General features: G+C 41.5%; 1 protein-coding gene across 2 annotated transcripts in view; it reads left to right on the forward strand.

The window, feature by feature from the left end:
• Positions 1 to 636: 636 nt before the first annotated feature.
• LOC130554797 (CUGBP Elav-like family member 5) overlaps positions 637 to 17,941 on the forward strand; it is a 153,229-nt gene continuing 135,924 nt past the window's right edge. The window contains exons 1-2 of one of the 2 annotated variants that reach the window (XM_057334667.1): positions 637 to 1,202; positions 14,566 to 14,648. In XM_057334667.1, coding sequence (XP_057190650.1) covers positions 824 to 1,202; positions 14,566 to 14,648 — 462 coding nt within the window. In that variant the 5' untranslated portion in view covers positions 637 to 823. The remainder of the gene's footprint in view (positions 1,203 to 14,565; positions 14,649 to 17,941) is intronic. The other variant, XM_057334668.1, reaches the window with a different exon arrangement.

A 17,941-nucleotide genomic window follows, 5' to 3' on the forward strand; every position in this document is an offset into this window, starting at 1 on the left:
TGCAAAGCAGCAATCCATTTTAGAACAACGAAAAAAAGTATAGCCTATAGAAAAAAGATCATGTAAAATGATAGAAACTAACAAAATGATAAAATACAATAGATATGTAACTTGTTCTGCGGAGTAGTGTTAATGTACTGACAGGTCTTGAGAATTTGCTTGTAAATCAGATTTTCTTATTACATATGGGGCGGTTATCCGGACAGGGATTAGTTTAAATCAGGACTAGACCTTAGTTTTTAAAACATACTTTACAAAAAAAAACATTACTGTATGCATCTTGAGATGAGACAAAACAATCGCACCAATATATTTTATGATATGTCAGTTCAAGTTGTTTTCTAATTTAAAATGCCTATTTATAATGTATAACCTTCGGAAATTCTAATAATTACAAATATCTCATTACAAATATCATTATGAGCCACCAGCTGTTAAAACATAACATTACGCCAGATAACATCCCACCAATAGAACCCAACACATTACCAGTAGACACCCAGAGAGACCATTATAGTTTCCAAAAACGATTCCAGTTAATTAGTTGCCTTTTTTAGTATGTATTGTTTGCATCGTAACCCATTGTGCTCATTTCTTTGTGTCAAAGTTATGGTCGGCAGGTGGCGCTACGGGGCCGCTTATGTGAGTCGTGACCGCGCACCTCTCTCAACCTCCTCCTCGAGTCAGACTCGGGCGGCGCGAGCGTGACACGCGTCGAATAGAAAGCGAGCGTCGCGTTTCCAGCTGAGCGCGTACTCTCTCCCAGCGCGTGTGCGTGCGTGTGTATGTTGTTATCATCATCGCGCTCTCCGCCGCGCGCAGAATGGCTAGATTCACCCAGACTGAAGCGAGAAGGCAGCAGCATCCTCAGCAGCAGCACCAGCAGCATCCTCATCCTGCCCACGCCAGCCTGCTCTTCACCGGACCGGGGGCGGTACCGAGCCAGGCAGCGGCACCACTGCTCCTGATCCCGCACCAGCCCCAATACGCGCACATCACCTTCGCCAAGCCCATGAACGGCTCCGAGCCCATCTCCATCCACTCCGACAACGGCACCATGAAAGACCAGGATGCCATCAAGCTCTTTATAGGACAGATCCCGCGCAATCTCGAGGAGAAGGACCTCAAACCTCTCTTCGAGCAGTTTGGGAAGATCCACGAACTGACGGTCCTCAAGGACCGTTATACTGGCATGCACAAAGGTAATGATGCTTCGTAATGGGTGTTTAGCGCTTTGATAACATGTTTGCCGTGCATTCTTTGATATGACGTAGAGAAAACAGTAATGTCAGGCACTGTTTACGTAAATGATAAACATAAAACGTGTTCTGTTGCGCATGTGTTTATTCTTTACGCGCAGTGTGCGTTCTTGTCTTACTCGTGTTTTTTTTTCACCCGTTGCGCTCTCTTGCAAAATACTGAACCAAAGAGAGAGTGATTGCAATCTGATTTTCATCAGATGTCATTCAAACCTCCTTCGTAGAGTTGCATGATTTTTTCTCTCATGCGATCCACTAATGCATTGTATGCTCGTTCACCCGGTTATCCTATGTTAGGGTGATAGAAAAACATTGTGTACCTTTGTTTACTTATACCGAAGACATCAAGCATGTTTTGAATATACTAGATTTAATATTTATACAGTGCGCAGCCCTTGTCTGTTCCACACTGAATTGATACAGCCAGTATAATTGCAGCTGATTTCAATCAATGCAGGCTGTCAGATGTCATTCAAAACGAATTTGATATTGACAGAAATGACATCGCTTAGGGGGTAACATGGTCTGTTTCTGATGCTTGTGTTTTTGTGGTCGTGTTCAGCCTGTGTGCGGTTTTGCGCTAATAAAAAGGATGTTGGATGCATTGTGGTCACTCCCACTTGTGTATCATCTCATATTTTTGTGTGCTCTCACAGAAGTAGGGCAGCTACGCTCAGCGTGCAGATGATGCACACTAAGAGCTCCCTGTGTGTGACATGCGCACCTCTCTGCTAAATGAAATTAAACATTTAACCTTTTTGTTTATGCACAAGAAATCAGAGACATTACAACTTCAGTGCGCATACCTAAAATGGGTCTCGTTTGAAATGTGGGATTTGAGTGTGTGGTTTGTACCCAAAACCAAATCTCATCCAAATTCACGGTATGCACACAGGGTATGATTGTTTATAATATTTATAGTAGTGATATAGATCCACTTTCAATAAAATGAGATGTGTAGCTCAGATTAGGTTTTGATGAGAAATGTTTGAGTTCAAATATTTGGCTTTTCATGGCACACTTCATGGCATTCTCTTGACAAATGCGAGTCTTTGTTGGGATCTTTTGTGAAAGAGGAGATCTGGGAGTTTCAGTTTGAACTCGTTGCTGTCTAGGAGAAACACTTGAGACTTTTAGGAGATCTCATTTGTGATTTTTCTTTCCATTGGGAAGCAAAACAGAATAGTGTTATTTTTGCATTGATTTCTTCTTAGTTCTTCTTAGCCTGAAGCTTGAGCTGAACAGCTCGGCATGAAATTCATAGATATTATATTCCTCTAACGCAGACACCTTTCATTTACAATTGACAGATTCCAGTTCACCTTTCTATCATTACTGAATTTGATAGTGAAGGACAACATAAAAACGACATGTTAATTGATCTTGAAAACCCATTTAAAGAAACATACTCCTCTGTGAGTATCTGTGAGCCCCCTCCTCTCTTTTGCTTGAAATATTTCCTTTCTGTCACGCTCAGACACGCACACACACAGACACAGCACACATGAATAATAGTTTATGCCCATAGGAGATTGAGAGAGGGAGGATGATTCAGCGCTGGAGGCCTGTCATACACTCAAATGCTCTCTCTCTCTCTCTCTCTCTCTCTCTCTCTCTCTCTCTCTCTCTCTCTCTCTCTCTCTCACACACACACACACACAAACACACACACACACGTCTTATTTATTATCTCCGTGGGGACAGTTCATAGGCGTAATGATTTTTATACTGTACAAACTGTATATTTTATCCCCTAAACTTAAAGATCATATAAAACTGTTTACATTTTTAGATTTAAAAATATATATCGTTCTGTACAATTTATAAGCTTTTTAGCCCATGAGGACCTCAATTTTGGTCCCTCACGGTGACACGAGTCCCCATGTGTTGGTGTGCGTTCAGGTTTAGCTCCCCACCGGGATATAAAAACAATGCCACATACACACTGTTCATGTCTGTCTTTGGGTTATTTAAAATGCTGGCTTATTTTCAACCAAGCATTGGGTCAGAAAGGGAACAACCCAACAATGTTTATATTTGACCCTCAATGGGTTAAAACAACCCAGCATTTTGAGTTGAAATAACCCAGTATATTGTACAGTAGGTAATTTACAACCCAATGGGTTAGGTTCGTCCCTATTTTGACCCAATGCTGATGTGAAAATAACCCAACATTCTTTTTAGTGTGTAGGCTGAAAAAATCTATAAAATCCAGAATTTGATGGATCTGTTTCAAAACCCTGCTAAACGACCTAAACTGGTCCTCAGCTGGTCTGGGCTATTTAGACTGGTCTCCCAGACTGGCCTCAGGTTGGTCTAGCTCAGTGTTTCTCAACCAGAGGGCCTTAAAGGGAAAGTTCACTCGAGCATGAAAATTCTGTCATCATTTACTCACCCTCATGTTATTCCAAACCTGTATGACTTTCGTTCTTCTGCAGAACTCAAAAGAAGTCATCGACTGCCATTGAATACACACAAAACCACTGATGCTTTCCTTTTGACCAGCGTTTACGGACAAGCACACACACGTTTAGTCAAACTGTCAATAAAGGATAGCGACTGCAGGGTATGTACGGAGAAGCTTATTACTCAAACTAACATCTGCGAGGATCTTTGGTGAGATTTGACGTTTAGATCACTGTTTAGTATTGTGTTGTCAAGGTGTAAAATATGTAATGAGGAATATTGGTTTTGCTGAAGGGCATTATGGGTAATGAACGTGGATTGTGTGATATAGACCTTCAGGCTAAGCTGTGTTATGACATACAGAATCGTTGTCAATATTCTCGATTTCTAACTCTTTTATTTGACTTATTTGTGCGGTATCCTTTATGGATGCTTGACCTCATTAAAAATATGTTGGCTCTTCTGCAGCCAGCTTTATGGAACGTAGGCAGCATTTTAAGGCATCACAGGAGGCTGTTTCAAAATGATGGCGACATGAATATGATTTCTAGTTTTGGCCAAATTCTAGGGTATGCGTGTGTCCTTCACAAAGACAATCCCAGAATGCTCTATGACAAACTCAGTGAAGAAATCGAGATTAAAGTTTTTTTTAATTGTTTTTTTTTTGTATGGGTTCTCTTAAGAAGAGCGACTCAATGTTGCTTAAAAAATAGCCATAGCTCTAATAAATTGCTAATCCAAAATCAGATTTGTCAGTTCAGATGTGTTCAGTGTGTTGTGTTCAGGGGATTCAAAACCGCCGCTTTAAAGTCCCCAAGAAATCAAAACAGAATGTTTGTAGTAGAGATGCACCGATTGCAATTTTCTTTGCCGATTCCGATTTCCGATTTTATTACAAGTGAAACCTGCCGATTCCGATTTTTGCAGATTCCGATTTTCTATCCACAAACTATAATTGACAGTATACTGTATATAAAACCATAATAACTTTTCTTCAATACACATTTTTTTATTTTCATTGAATAAATGATTGAACATTACAATTTCCAAAAATGCAGTTCTCCAAGCTGCATTAAATTACAGAATCTTCTCTTTCCCAAACAACTCTTAAATTGAATAACTCTGTGACTGAAAAGAAATACAAATAATAAAAGATAACTAAACATGTCACTTAATTTACCTTTTTCATTTTTGTACTCATCTCACAAAAATCTAAGATAACAATAAAATACTTCAACTTTATTCTTGTCTGTTTCTGTTTATGAAACTAACATTGCTTTATTTCATTTTTTCTGAAATGTAAAATAAATTGTCTTTATCTTGTGTCTGTAGTATTAAAAGAAGTGGGTTGATTTTTGCTGCAACTTCAATAAAAAAAGTAAAAAATCTTATGAGTGAATTCTACTCTAAAGATGTATATGTATTTGCAGGTTTTTGTGTTAGTAAAGAACTCAATCAGATATACATAACATATATTGGTTGATTTATTCATTTTTTTATATTTTGGATTTTTAAAAACAAGTAGACGTCGTGTTGAATGTCATTTTACCTAGGTGAAATGACCACAGTTTTAACGTAAGACAAGGAATCAGGATGAATGGAATTTAAGTTTGTTTTACACAGAGTGAACGACTTCAATATGAGTTTAGCATGTGTCAGAGTTTAGCATGATGCTAATAGCATCACTGTTAGCATATACCCATGTATACGGAGCAGCGAGAGATAAACTACAGTCTGTGCAGTAACGTTACATGATGCGTGTGCACGCGCGTGCAGTCAGCAGACATGAGAGATGCGCGTCAGTCAGCAGAGACCGGTACCGGTGGACACACATGCGAGTATGAACGAGCCGTGAAAGACAAGCTGTGCGCGCGCACGTTTACATGTTTACTTGCGGCTTTGAGTGTACTGACGGCTGTGACGTTCTTGCCCGCATCACGGGCAACAGAAGATCGGCTTGGAATTCGGCGAGACGTGAGACTGACCGGCCGGTCACCGGTCCAGCTGATCATACGAAAAACCGTCCGATTCCGATCTCTGTCCGGTCAATCGGTGCACCTCTAGTTTGTAGTTTTTAGTTTTACAACTGTGTGGTCTCCAACTTTCTTTAAAGTATCTTCTTTTGTGATCAACAGAACAAAGAAAGTCAAACAGGTTTTATCGTGAGTAAATGATAACAGAATTTTCATTTTTGGAAGAACTATCCCTTTAATTTAAGGATAATGTAGACAAAACTCACTTTTAAAAGATTTAGGTTTTGCCCCAAATGCATTATTTAACTTTAGTCCATGTTATGTCGGGCTCCAACACATAGTCTACAACACGCATCACCTTAAAACAAATCTCACACGTGTTGAGACTTTCAGGTCCTCATTAGGGCTCGTCTTCAAGGAAATTGATCAGACGGACAAATGATCGGACAGGCAGCTCATAAGCGTATACACACAACACATCTAAAGTGCACATTAGTACCCTTCGGCTCAAAGAAATGTTACGAGTGCATTATTGGACACATACGCTGTATATAATGTAAAGCTATATAACTTAATAGCTGCGTAATGTAAATGAAATGGAGGCACTCCGGGGACTTGGGGTAGCCAAGCCTAAGAGGCTGTTATTTGCTTTTCAATCACATGGAGATAAAAACCTTCAACGGGATTCTTCCAGCATGCTTTAACCATGTAACCGCATTATGATTTCTTCATGAGTGTTTAAATAAATTTGTGGATTTAAACATTTTCCTTCAGAAAATGTAAACATCTAGTTTTACATCAAGCGTTATTTTTAGGTAAAATGTTCTTACAAATTGCGTAGAAAGACTCGTCTTAATTTGTTCCTGTCCTAAAGCTCTTGTCGGTTTAATCCGTTAACATAATGAAGTCGGAGACACGTGTATTTAAAACACACATGAATAATTGCCAATAGAGTCGTTTAATTCAAGAATAATTTCTTTGGCTATATTTTAGGGTGTTCACAAGCTCCTGGCTGCCGGTGCTTTGTGTTTGCAGGGTGAGATTTATTTTAGGGGAGGAAATGAAATTACTACAATAGGGAGATTTTAATATAATTTATAGTCCGTAATCCAGCGCGGGAGCGTTTGGTGGGGAGACCGAAAATATAAAGTTGTTTTAGGGCCACAAAAATCTGCCTATAGCTCCATCTCCCTATCGTTTTCTTTTTCTTTCTCGATCCCTCTCTCCCCGCCCCACCGTACTGTGATAAAATGTGTTATCAAATAGGATTTTAATGGAAAATGATAAGGAGATAACCATCATTTTCTGCTCCCAGAGTTCTGTATTGATCCATGCCCGATACAACAGGGATAGCACATGCATCGAATAACACGCGCTGAATCCAATTTTCCGTCCCTATCTTAAATTGCTCTGCGTGTAATCCCGCCTTGTATAAGGCCAAATGCTGTGTTTTCATTCTGTGTGCATCGCAGTTGTGCCATACTGTCCATGTACCCAATCACAACTTTGATGTTTGCTTTTCCTAAAGCCAATAAACAGAGCAGGTTGTTGAGCTGCATCATAACCTAAAGGCTAATGATAATTTGTAAAAAAATACGGGATGTGATGTGAGATGCAGTTCATTTCCTGTATACCGTACTGTAATGTTCCTGTTTAGACTGTAAAAAATGATTCCTTTTTTTGTTGGTTCAACTTAAAAACATTAGTTAATTTAAGGAATTTCTCATTGACTTGACTAAACTCGTTGAGTTGACTAATATTTTTTTAAGTTGAATTAACTCAAAATTTTAAAGCAACCAGGTAACTTATTTTTTTTAAGTTGAACCGACAATATTTTTTACAGTGATAGACTCAGGTGTACATCAGGAAACCATATCAGAGATGTTAGAATGTGTGTGTGTGTGTGTGCGCGTGCGTGCGTGCGCGTGCGTGTGCGTGCTTGTGTGTGTTTGTTTGTGATTAGTTCTACATGAGCTGGTCGATGCACTCTTGACTCGTGGCTTTTGCTCAGAGGTTTGGTTTGGATTCATCTGAAAGTGATCGGTTTAATTAAGGTTTACAGGTTACGCTAGACTTCTGCTTCTATATGACCACAATCATTACATACCAATTATACACGAGCTGTGTAAATATTGTTGTCAGAACCATGGAGGAGAAAATGAACAGGATTCGCTGTTTTAGATCTGCTTTTGCTTTAATATTTTTTATTTGTTTATCGTTGAGAACCTATAAAATGAAATCCAATAGTTATTAGTCAGAATATAATTCATTCGTGTCTTAATGTTCTCGAATGGTTGATATGAAGATTGAAAGAAAGAGGCTGCTGCTGGACCAGTGTTTACGTCTTCTTTAGTTTTTTTATTTGTCAGCTGTGTGTTAGCTTTATATGTATTATTTGATCAATATAGGTATTATTTTAACAATATAGATAATAATCTAAAAAAGTTGTTTTCCAGTACAAATATCTAAATTTCTGAATCAAGACACATTTACTTTTTTCGGCTTAACACAAGAAAAAAACAACTGCCATTTTTCTAACCCCACTGACGTATAATTTTTCGTGTTTTAAGCATGTATTAATTCATTTTAAAACATTTCTCAGTAAACAAGACTTAATGAGGCCGTTTCCCCGGACAGGATTTAAGCCTATAGTCCCATACTAACTTAAATGACTAACTTGATTAAAATCTTAAAATATATCAGTGCGATTGTTTTGTCTCAAGGTGCACACTGTAATGTTTTTTTAAGTATGTTTTTAAAAATGACTTGAATATAATTTAATTTAACTAAAGCCTAGTTCTGGATTGAGCTAATCCAATCCAATATCTTCAGTCGTTTTCCTTATGATGTGAACGTATCTGGATTGAAGGACGTTTAGATAGTTGTACTGGAAAACGTCTCCGATTACTGCTGTAACATCGGTTCCCTGAGAGGAGGGAACGAGACATTGCGTGAAATGCTAGGGGAATCCCCTTCTCCAACCTTTACTGAATCCTTATTGAACAACGCCAGTAAAAATAAAATGTAACTGGCCAATGCCGGTCAAGATGGCGCTTAGGGGCGTGGACCGCATTCCTCAGAATCTTACGACTGAAACATTAGAGCGCGACGATCTGTACACGCGACACGGCGGTTTACGCAATGTCTCGTTCCCTCCACTCAGGGAACCGAGGTTACGACAGTAACCGGAGACATTCCCTTTCGAGAGAGGTCTCTCTACATTGCGTGAAACGCTAGGGGAACCGAATAAAATCACGCCGTGAGAACAGCAAAGAGTGAAAACTAGCGCTCCCCCGCATGATCAGGATAAAAGAGGAGAAAAACCTCCCCCTTCAGCCACAGGGCGTAGCCGCGAGCACGAGTATCAAGCCCATTGGATACCGCACAAGCAGGACCCAATCCGAATGGTCCTAAGTTTTCCCAAAAATTTGCATACCCACTAACATTTTAGTGTGAACTGAGCTGTGATGCCGCGCTAGGCTCAGAGCGGCAGGACATACAGCAAAGAAATGATGTTAAGGGCGATAGATAGCAGCGCACGGAACAGCTGGGCCCCCGCCGGCGAAAAAGGACGCCTAGTAGCTCGACGAGTGGAATTGAACGGGGCGAAAACAAATACTGTCATTCCGCATCACCGTCTCAAGTCGCAATACATACTGATCCAAGCTATGTGGAAAGCGTCGTCTACAGGCTCATAGGCTTAGACGCTACACCTCCCCCACCGCCTATACGACCTAGCTGAGCGCAGAGGGCTAAGCCATTAGTCGCTACAGGCAGCTGTGGGACTGCCCGATCGATTTTAGGGCCCACTCTACTAGAGCTGTGGCATCTTCATGGGCTTGGTCGAGAGGGGTGTCTGTTCAGGACATTTGTGCAGCAGCGGGCTGGTCTTCGCAGAATACCTTCGCCAGATTTTACAGGCTGGATGTGTCCTCTCTAGCATGTGCGAATGGAGCCTGCATGCATGGGCATCCAGCATCTCTTGCGAGTGGGCTAAAACTAGCCAATCGTACAAATAATTCAGAATGCGCATACCGCTCGCTCTCCGATGGGATATAGCCCCATCCACTATCTTTGTAAAAGTGCGCGGAGCTAACGCCAGCCCGAAGGGGAGCAACATGAATTGGTACGCGGCTCCCTCGAATGCAAACCTCAGAAAGCGCCTGTGGCGAAGGGCTATTTGAACATGAAAGTATGCAACTTTCATATCCACTGAAATAAATCAGTTGCCTGGCCGAGTCTGCGCGAGGATCTTTTTTTTCGTCAACATTCTGAAAGCGTTTGTACAGCGCACAATTGATGGGTCTCAGGTCTAGAATCGGCCGGAAGCCCCCATCTCTCTTTGGAACGACAAAATAGCGGCTGTAGAAGCCGCTCTCTCTCTCGCTTGAGGAGACTACCTCTATCGCTTGCTTCGCAAGAAGGGTGTCGATCTCCTGTCTCAACAGCGGTATATTCCGCGGGGAGACTACGGACGGGACCATGCCATTGAAGCAGGGCGGCCTGCTCCGAAACTGGAGCGAGTAGCCGTTCTCTACTATATTCAGCACCTAGGGCGAGATACCCGGGATAGACTGCCATGCTTCCTTGCAAACCTGCAAGGGACACAACGTCTCGTTCTGCACACTCCGGGTTATCCCGCGAGAGGGGGAAGCCGCCGTCGGCAGACTCAGCGGCGGTGTACGAGCGCTGCTCCGAGCTCCGCCGAGAGAGCTCTGATTCGCGGTAACCAGAGTATGAGACAGGACATAAGGAGGGATTGGTGCATCGCCGTAAAGCCGGGGGTGCGACCAGCTTGGCACAGGATGAGACAACAGCAGCTCGCGGCACGGAGGCGGCGAGCTTGCTGCGTTCATCAGAGGAGGAAAATGCTCTGATTGTGAAAATGTGTGCATTTTTTTACATTTGACACAACAACATCCATAACACAATCATTATCTGTGTCGCCCGCAACTGCTAGGGGGACAGATGAGAACCTCGGACTCTTCGCGGGAGGTCCCCCGTCGAGCACACTCCTCCTCCCAGCGAACTCTTCAGGAACTCGGCTTCGGCCCGACGCCGAACCTCCCCTTGGGCGACGGTCCTTCCCTGGGCCGTGCCGTTTCCTGGGCATGTCTCGCCACTGTTTGGGGCGAACCGCCGGTTCGGGAGCTGCTGCGGTGGAGGGGGTCTCGAGCGTGGACTGCTTCACCGGTCTCTGAGCCAAGCACGCAGATGAGGATCGGTGACACGAAGACAGCTGGGCAGGGCGTCTGGGGAGTACCTGGCTCATAGCGCGCAAGCTCTTATGATCCTCCGTGAAACGTTGGATGACTGCATCCACGGCATCCCTGAATAAACCAGAGGGAGACAACGGAGCGTTCAGGAGGGCTCTCTTGTCCGCCTCCTTGAGATCCGTAAGCGTCAGCCACAGGTGACGGTGGAGAGCAACCATGAAGCCCATGGTGCGGCCGATGGCTTGGGCTGTGCGCTTAGTGGCCATAAGCGCGAAATCCGTGGCCGCGCACAGGTCCTTAACGCCGTCCGCCATGGTGTGTAGTGCAAAGGCAGCCTCCCCAGAGGCGGCATACGCCTTCTCTGCTATGTGGGTGGTCATCCGGCATGGCTTAGATGGCAGCACCGCCTCGGATCGCAGCGATGACGAAGATGGACCCAGGTGCGCCGCAATCGCCTGCTCAACGGTGGGAATGCATGCATAGCCGCGGGCTTCTGCCCCATCCACCAGGGAGAAATGGCCGATCCTGAGGTGTGTGTGTGCGCCGACTGGGGCGCAGACCACGCTTTCACTTCCTCCTTGTGGACATCTGGGAAAAAAGGCGCGCGTTTCTTCTGGGCGGCGGCCCGGCTGAAGAAACCACGTGTCCAGCTTACTCCTTGCCGGCTCGTCGGGGGAGTTCCACTCGAGGCCAAGGTCTTGTACGGCCCTGGTGAGAACACGGACGAGCTCCTCGTGAAGCGCGGGAGGGGCATCCCACTCCGCACGCTCCTCCAACGCTACTAGCTCCTCTGACCCCGACAGATCCCTGTCTGAAGCCGCTAGCGACATGAGCTCATCTTCATCTCCCGAAGCGCCAAACCGGATCATCTCCGTAGCTTCATCAGCAGGACAGAGGCTCTCGTGCACGAAGAACACTGGAGACCCGGGGGGCCGAGAGTGCTGACGGCAGTCCAGCTCTTTATCTCCCCGGGGGGGGGAGGGGCGGCTCGCTGGTGGCGGCGGGACGCTGCCTAACAAAATCTCAGAGGGCGGCGACTCTCCGAGCCTTAAGCACCCGCACCGGAAGGTCTTCGCAGTGCGGGCAGTTAGACTCAGAGAGAGCCCCCTCTGCATGGGCCAGACACAGGCAGAGCACGCAGTGTGAGTGCGTACATAAGTTGCAAATCGGCATACCGGAACACACGCGCAGAAGGATCCGATGAATTCCTCTTCTCTGAAGCGTATCCTTAACAGCATGCAAAAGGTGAGTGAAGGAGAAAGATTCTGAGGAATGCTGTCCAGACGGCGAGTTATATAGCGCCGTCTTGACCGGCATTGGCCAGTTACATTTTATTTTCACAGGCGTTGTTCAATAAGGATTCAGTAAAGGTTGGAGAAGGGGATTCCCCTAGCATATCACGCAATGTAGAGAGACCTCTCTCGAAAGGGAACAACATAAAAACACAAAGAGTACACACATATACAGCCATAGAAAAAAATAAGAGATTACTCCAAAATTATTTTAAGTTTTTGTGTATTATTTATAATGTGTTTAAAGTAAATTTTTGTTTGAATTCTATGCATTGGTGACAACATTTCTTTCAAATTCCAGTTTATAGTAATGTTTTTATTTGCATTTATTTGCAAAAACTTGAAATTGGACAAACTGGTCAAAATAACAAAAAAATGCAAAGTTAACAGATCTTGAGTAATGCAAAGCAAACAAGTTCATGTTTAAACAACACAATACTAATGTGTTTTCATTCCTTTTGGGATCAGTTAAAAAAATAATGTATGATGGAATAAGCCAGATTTTTTCCCACAATTTTCAGGCTCTCAGTTTTTCACATTACTGTTTGTCATTCGGTTTGTTGAAATTCAACAGACTCTGGACAATTACCACAATACATACAGACACACAAACCAAAACTGGAGTGGTATATTAATTTTTTTTACCATTTCAGAGACCGTTTTACTCATTTGCTATTTATAGGTATGTGTTTGTGAAATTATCATTTTTGTGAGCTACTAACAATATTTTGTTTTACCAAATTACAAATAAAAATATTGTTCCTATTTGCATTTATTTGCAGCAAATGAAAACTGGAGAAACGGGTCAAAATAACAGAAAAGATGCTCTGTATTTTTTCAGACCTCAAATACTGCAAAGAAAAGAAGTTCATATTCACTTTTAAGCAATAAAACAGATATGTATAAAGTTAAAAAAAAAAAATTATGCGATAACCTGGATTTTATCACAGTTTTCATGTGTCTTGTCATGCTGTCAGTCTTTCACATTGCTGTTGGATGACTTTGTCACTTCTGAGGTTTGATTTTAATTAAATACAACAAACACTGGAATGGCCACGATACATCTAGAAATTCTGTTTTGAAATGAAATTTTGGTATGGTCTGTTTACATTTTTCCCGCAGCAGTCTAAAATATACACATGTATGCACCCTGAATATTTTCTGCCCATTTTCATATTAGAGAAAGAACGTACATTGCATATATTTGTCAATTTAGGAGTACACTAGCATATAGTTGAAAGTGACAGACGTGATGGATGTGTGACCATGGCGATTGGAAATCATTGCTAGTGGCTCTTTTGGGATTAGACATGATGAACTGAGGTTACAAGGTCAGGGCAGCCCAACCACGAGTGAAAGGTTTCTCTTGGGTCGTAACCCAGTTCGGAACGGAAGAGATTTCTGGTTGAGGTGTTTGGCAAAAACACGCTCAGGAGACCCACTGTGTCTTCATTGATTTTCCTGATCAATAGTGAGACCCTGAACCTTTTCTCCAGGCCAGAGCTTCTGGGCTGTGACCTCTGTGTGATGTTGTGACACCGGGTCAAAGAGCCCCTCGGCCCATTGAAGAACTGAAGCGGGGGTATCTCACGTTGACACAGATGACATGTCTGGATAAAATGTTCAAATAGTTGAAATTGAATCATCAGTATTCTTGTTCCTCTCTGAATTCATGTCTTCATCATTGAGTAGAATGACTCTCCCCAGAGATGTGAACAAACCCCTGACACTAGGTATTAAACTTTGGTGCGTGATTCATCTTGCACATGAATGCAGTGCTCTGAACATGAATGTGCGGATTGTTGAGGAGAGGTGAGCTATTACTTTCTAAGCCCTCAGATTTAGGATTTTCACCTAGTAGTGGCTGATAAAATGGGGTAAAATAAATCCCATAGATTTACATGAAAGGGTCCCGGGCCATATCCAGAACTCAGACTATCACAGAGAGGCTCTGCGATTTGTGCCATGATGCAAACACCTAGCAACCATTCAGAATGCCCTAGCAACAGCATAGCTACTCAGATCACCTTAGCAACCACCCAGGCAACTATCACAAGACCTTAGCAACCGCATCACATATTACACATTTTATATATATACTGTAGTTTTTCTCTATTCCTATATTTTATTATTCCTATTTCATCCATATTTATCGGCTGTTTGTTTCACAGTGTGTTTTTTGTACAGCTGCCATGCAACAATGAAAATTGTGAAAGCGCTATAGAAATAAACTTGACTGGCTTGTGTAGAGTTAAAAAAAAATATTTACGACTTTATGCTTTGCCCTGCAGATATTGTTTGTGATAAATGGCAGTATGAAAGCGTAACATGAAGCTTTGTTATAAGTGTGGATGTGTGTGTGTGTGTGTGTGTGTAGGCGTGTGCAGCTTTGTATCTGATTCTCGTCTCATTTTTACAGGCTGTGCGTTTCTCACCTACTGTGCTCGGGAATCAGCCATCAAAGCCCAGAATGCACTGCATGAACAGAAGACTCTACCAGGGGTATGTATCTCTCTCTCTCTGTGTTTTTTTGTTCACATCTGCATGTATTGTAAAAAAGTCAACCCACGAATCCAGTCCCACAGTTCAATATGTTTGTCAGATGTATTCCTCGTTATATTTATAGGAAAGCTGAAAAGAATAGTTTGCCCATATTCAATCTTTTATCACTAATACTTTAAAAGGATAGTTCACCCAGAAATGAAAATTCTGTCATGAATTACCCGCTCTCTAGTTGTTTCAAATCTGTATAAATTTCTTTGTTTGGTTGAACACAGAGAAAGATATTTGGACGAATGCTTGTAACCAAACACTTCTTGGCCACCATTGACTACCATATCAGGAAAAAATACAATGGTAGTCAAAAGTGCCCCAGAACTGTTTGCTGTCCTACATTCCTCAAAATATCTTCTTTTGTGTTCAACAGAACCAAAAAATATAAAGTAATTTTTCATACCATGGTAGTCAATGGGGTCCAAGAACTGTTTGGTTACAAGCGTTCGTCCGAATATCTTTCTCTTTGTTCATCAGAACAAAGAAATTGATACAGATTTGGAGCACCTCAAAGGTGAGTAAATGATGACAGAATTTTTATTTTTGGGTGAAGTATCCCTTTAAGGACTGTTTTTATGAACATTTGTGTCATTAGTAATTGTATCATGTGGTAAACATTTGACTTAAGCTATATTGGGATTTTAGGAAGACTGAATGCTTGTTGCATATTGTCGCTGTCCTTCGGAAACCTTGTATGTCCAAATTCGCTGTTTTTCAGGAAATAGAAAAAAAAAACAAAGTTGACAAGCACTTTTAATACTTTTTATGGATTATATATTTGCAAAACCCAGCGACAAATGTAAAGGGTGACTTATAATAATGATTTATGGCAAAAAAATAGAAATCACTGAATATGGAGATACAAGGTCAGCAGCGAAATCAATAATCATTTTTGAGAATAGAGAGAGAATTTTTTGCTCATGTTGACCACTTCTATAGCACACAATTGTGCAATGCATTATATATATAATGTATGCAGTTGTTGCTTCACAGGCCCTGATCACCATCCACTTTCATTTCATTGAAAAATTAGCCAAAAAAGAGAAAATGAGTTTTAAAGAAGTGAGCGATGTCAGAATTTGTGAAGTATTTGATTGAGAAAAGAAGCAGAAACATGCTTTCGCCATTTGACATGACGTACAACTTGTGTATCACCCTGTGGCCATTGGTGAGGTCAAGCACATACTTCGGTAGTTTGTGTGTTTGTGACATCACAAATGTCACTTATGTTTAATTTTCTCATGCCTTTTGGCTTTTTACTGTCTGTATGCTTCAAGTTCTCCCTCATGAACTGGATCAAATTATTTTTCATCATGTTTTCCGCTTGCATGTATAATTGCAGAACACTAAAGAGACAAACATACAAATTGTGTGTACGATTATTCTGTATATAGGCCTACTTCTTTTTTTAAACAAAACAGCATCTTTATATCTAACTTTGAATGAAAGATTCACAAATTAATAAGACTATGCGTAAAGTTCCTCCTTGCAATGTTTGTTTGTATTACAGAGAGATTTCCTTAGGGATATTGATCATGGTTTTACTATAGTAAATCTCTAGTAACCATGCTTGTTTTTGTCAGATTGGTTACTGTTTGTAATATCACAGTTTACGGCAAATGTCATGGTTAAAACATGGTGATTTTGGTAAGACCATAGTTCATTTGTGGATATGGTTTTACTACAAATAAAACCACTAAATTATGGTTACTACAGTTAAACCACGGTTCATTTTCGTAAGAGCTGTGCCATATTCAGGTCTAGTTTGTGTTTGTATATGTTCTGCATGAAGAACCGAGTAGCCACTTTTTACAAAAGTCCTTGTGTCTTCACACTGCGATTTACTGTCGGCAACATGCACAATGTATGTGAATCAATGTTCAGAGAGCAGTAGTTTTTACTGGCGTGTTTTCAAAGAAAGCCGAGCGTCATGCTGTTGAGGTGTATTGGTTTTATTGGCGGCAGCGTTGGGAGCTCCGTGCTCGAGGTGGATTGTGGGATTTACAGCAGCGGCGATGACCCGGGCCAACACTATAGCGCTCTATGACGTTAGATAGAGCTGTCAAAAATAATCGATTATATGATGCATCGCGATTGATTATTCAACCATGCAATTAAACATCAAATGCCCGTGGTTACTGTTTTATTGTAGAAAGTGTTGTTATTACGTCTTATCTAATATGAAAACTAATGATAGACCGATATATTGCCGTGGCCAATATATTGGCCGATATTTGGGCTTTTTTAATTATCGGCATCGGCCGATATATGTTCACAAATGCACGATCATTTTTCCTGTTTGGCCACCATACAGCACATTAGCATTTTATTCATAAAAATGCCACTAAGATGTAAAGCAGGCATTTGCCCACTTAGTAATGTAATATAACAGTAAAATGGGTCATGAAAGGGTGGATGAGATACGAAAATTTCATAGTAAACATCAATAGCATGTTTAATTTTTTTTATTTTATTTAATTCATAAGCCATGTTTAGCTGCCCACATTTAATGTAATGCCATGTGTGGACCTTTTCATGTGTTCAAGCTTGTTTTACCAATTTTCTGTGTCTTTCATTTACTTATTTAATTGCATTTGTGTTATTTTGGCCTCTTATCGGCCACGTGCTGTCTTAATATCGGCATTGGCCATTAAAAAACCCATATCGGTCGACGACTAATGAATAATATAGTTTGGCGACGAAAATTATAGTAATATTTCTAATTAATGATACAACGCATCGTGTTGCATCGGGATATCGAATCAAATCATTGACATAATAATTGTAATCGAATCGTGAGACCAGTGACAATTCACACCTCCTCCACTTTATGTTTAAAGGAAAGGCAAGCGCTCAGAGTACTCAGTTTGTTTATAAAGATTTTTAGGTAAAATGTGCGCTGAAAAGAGTGTGAAGAATATAGATTTAGAAATTTAATGTCTGTAATTTTGAGTCCAAATTACATACACAGGATGCTAAGAGCCTTCCTTTTTTAATTTCAGTGCTTGCGATTTTTTTACCTCTGTATGTGTGTAAATATGTGTATATTGAGCCGTGAGTCCGTAGGGAAATGCAGTGTATTTGTATGTGTGTGTGTTAATCATAGGTGTGCTGTTGGGTTTGTTTGGCTCTTGTGCAAACACATGTACACACGGTAAGCTGTCATGAGCAGATGTGTGGATGCACATTCATTTGCTCCCACAGGGTGTATAACTGCCGGGGGCCAGCTGCCGGAAGTCAGG

The sequence above is a fragment of the Triplophysa rosa genome, linkage group LG5, assembly GCF_024868665.1.
Source record: "Triplophysa rosa linkage group LG5, Trosa_1v2, whole genome shotgun sequence".
In the NCBI taxonomy this organism is placed as follows: domain Eukaryota; kingdom Metazoa; phylum Chordata; class Actinopteri; order Cypriniformes; family Nemacheilidae; genus Triplophysa; species Triplophysa rosa.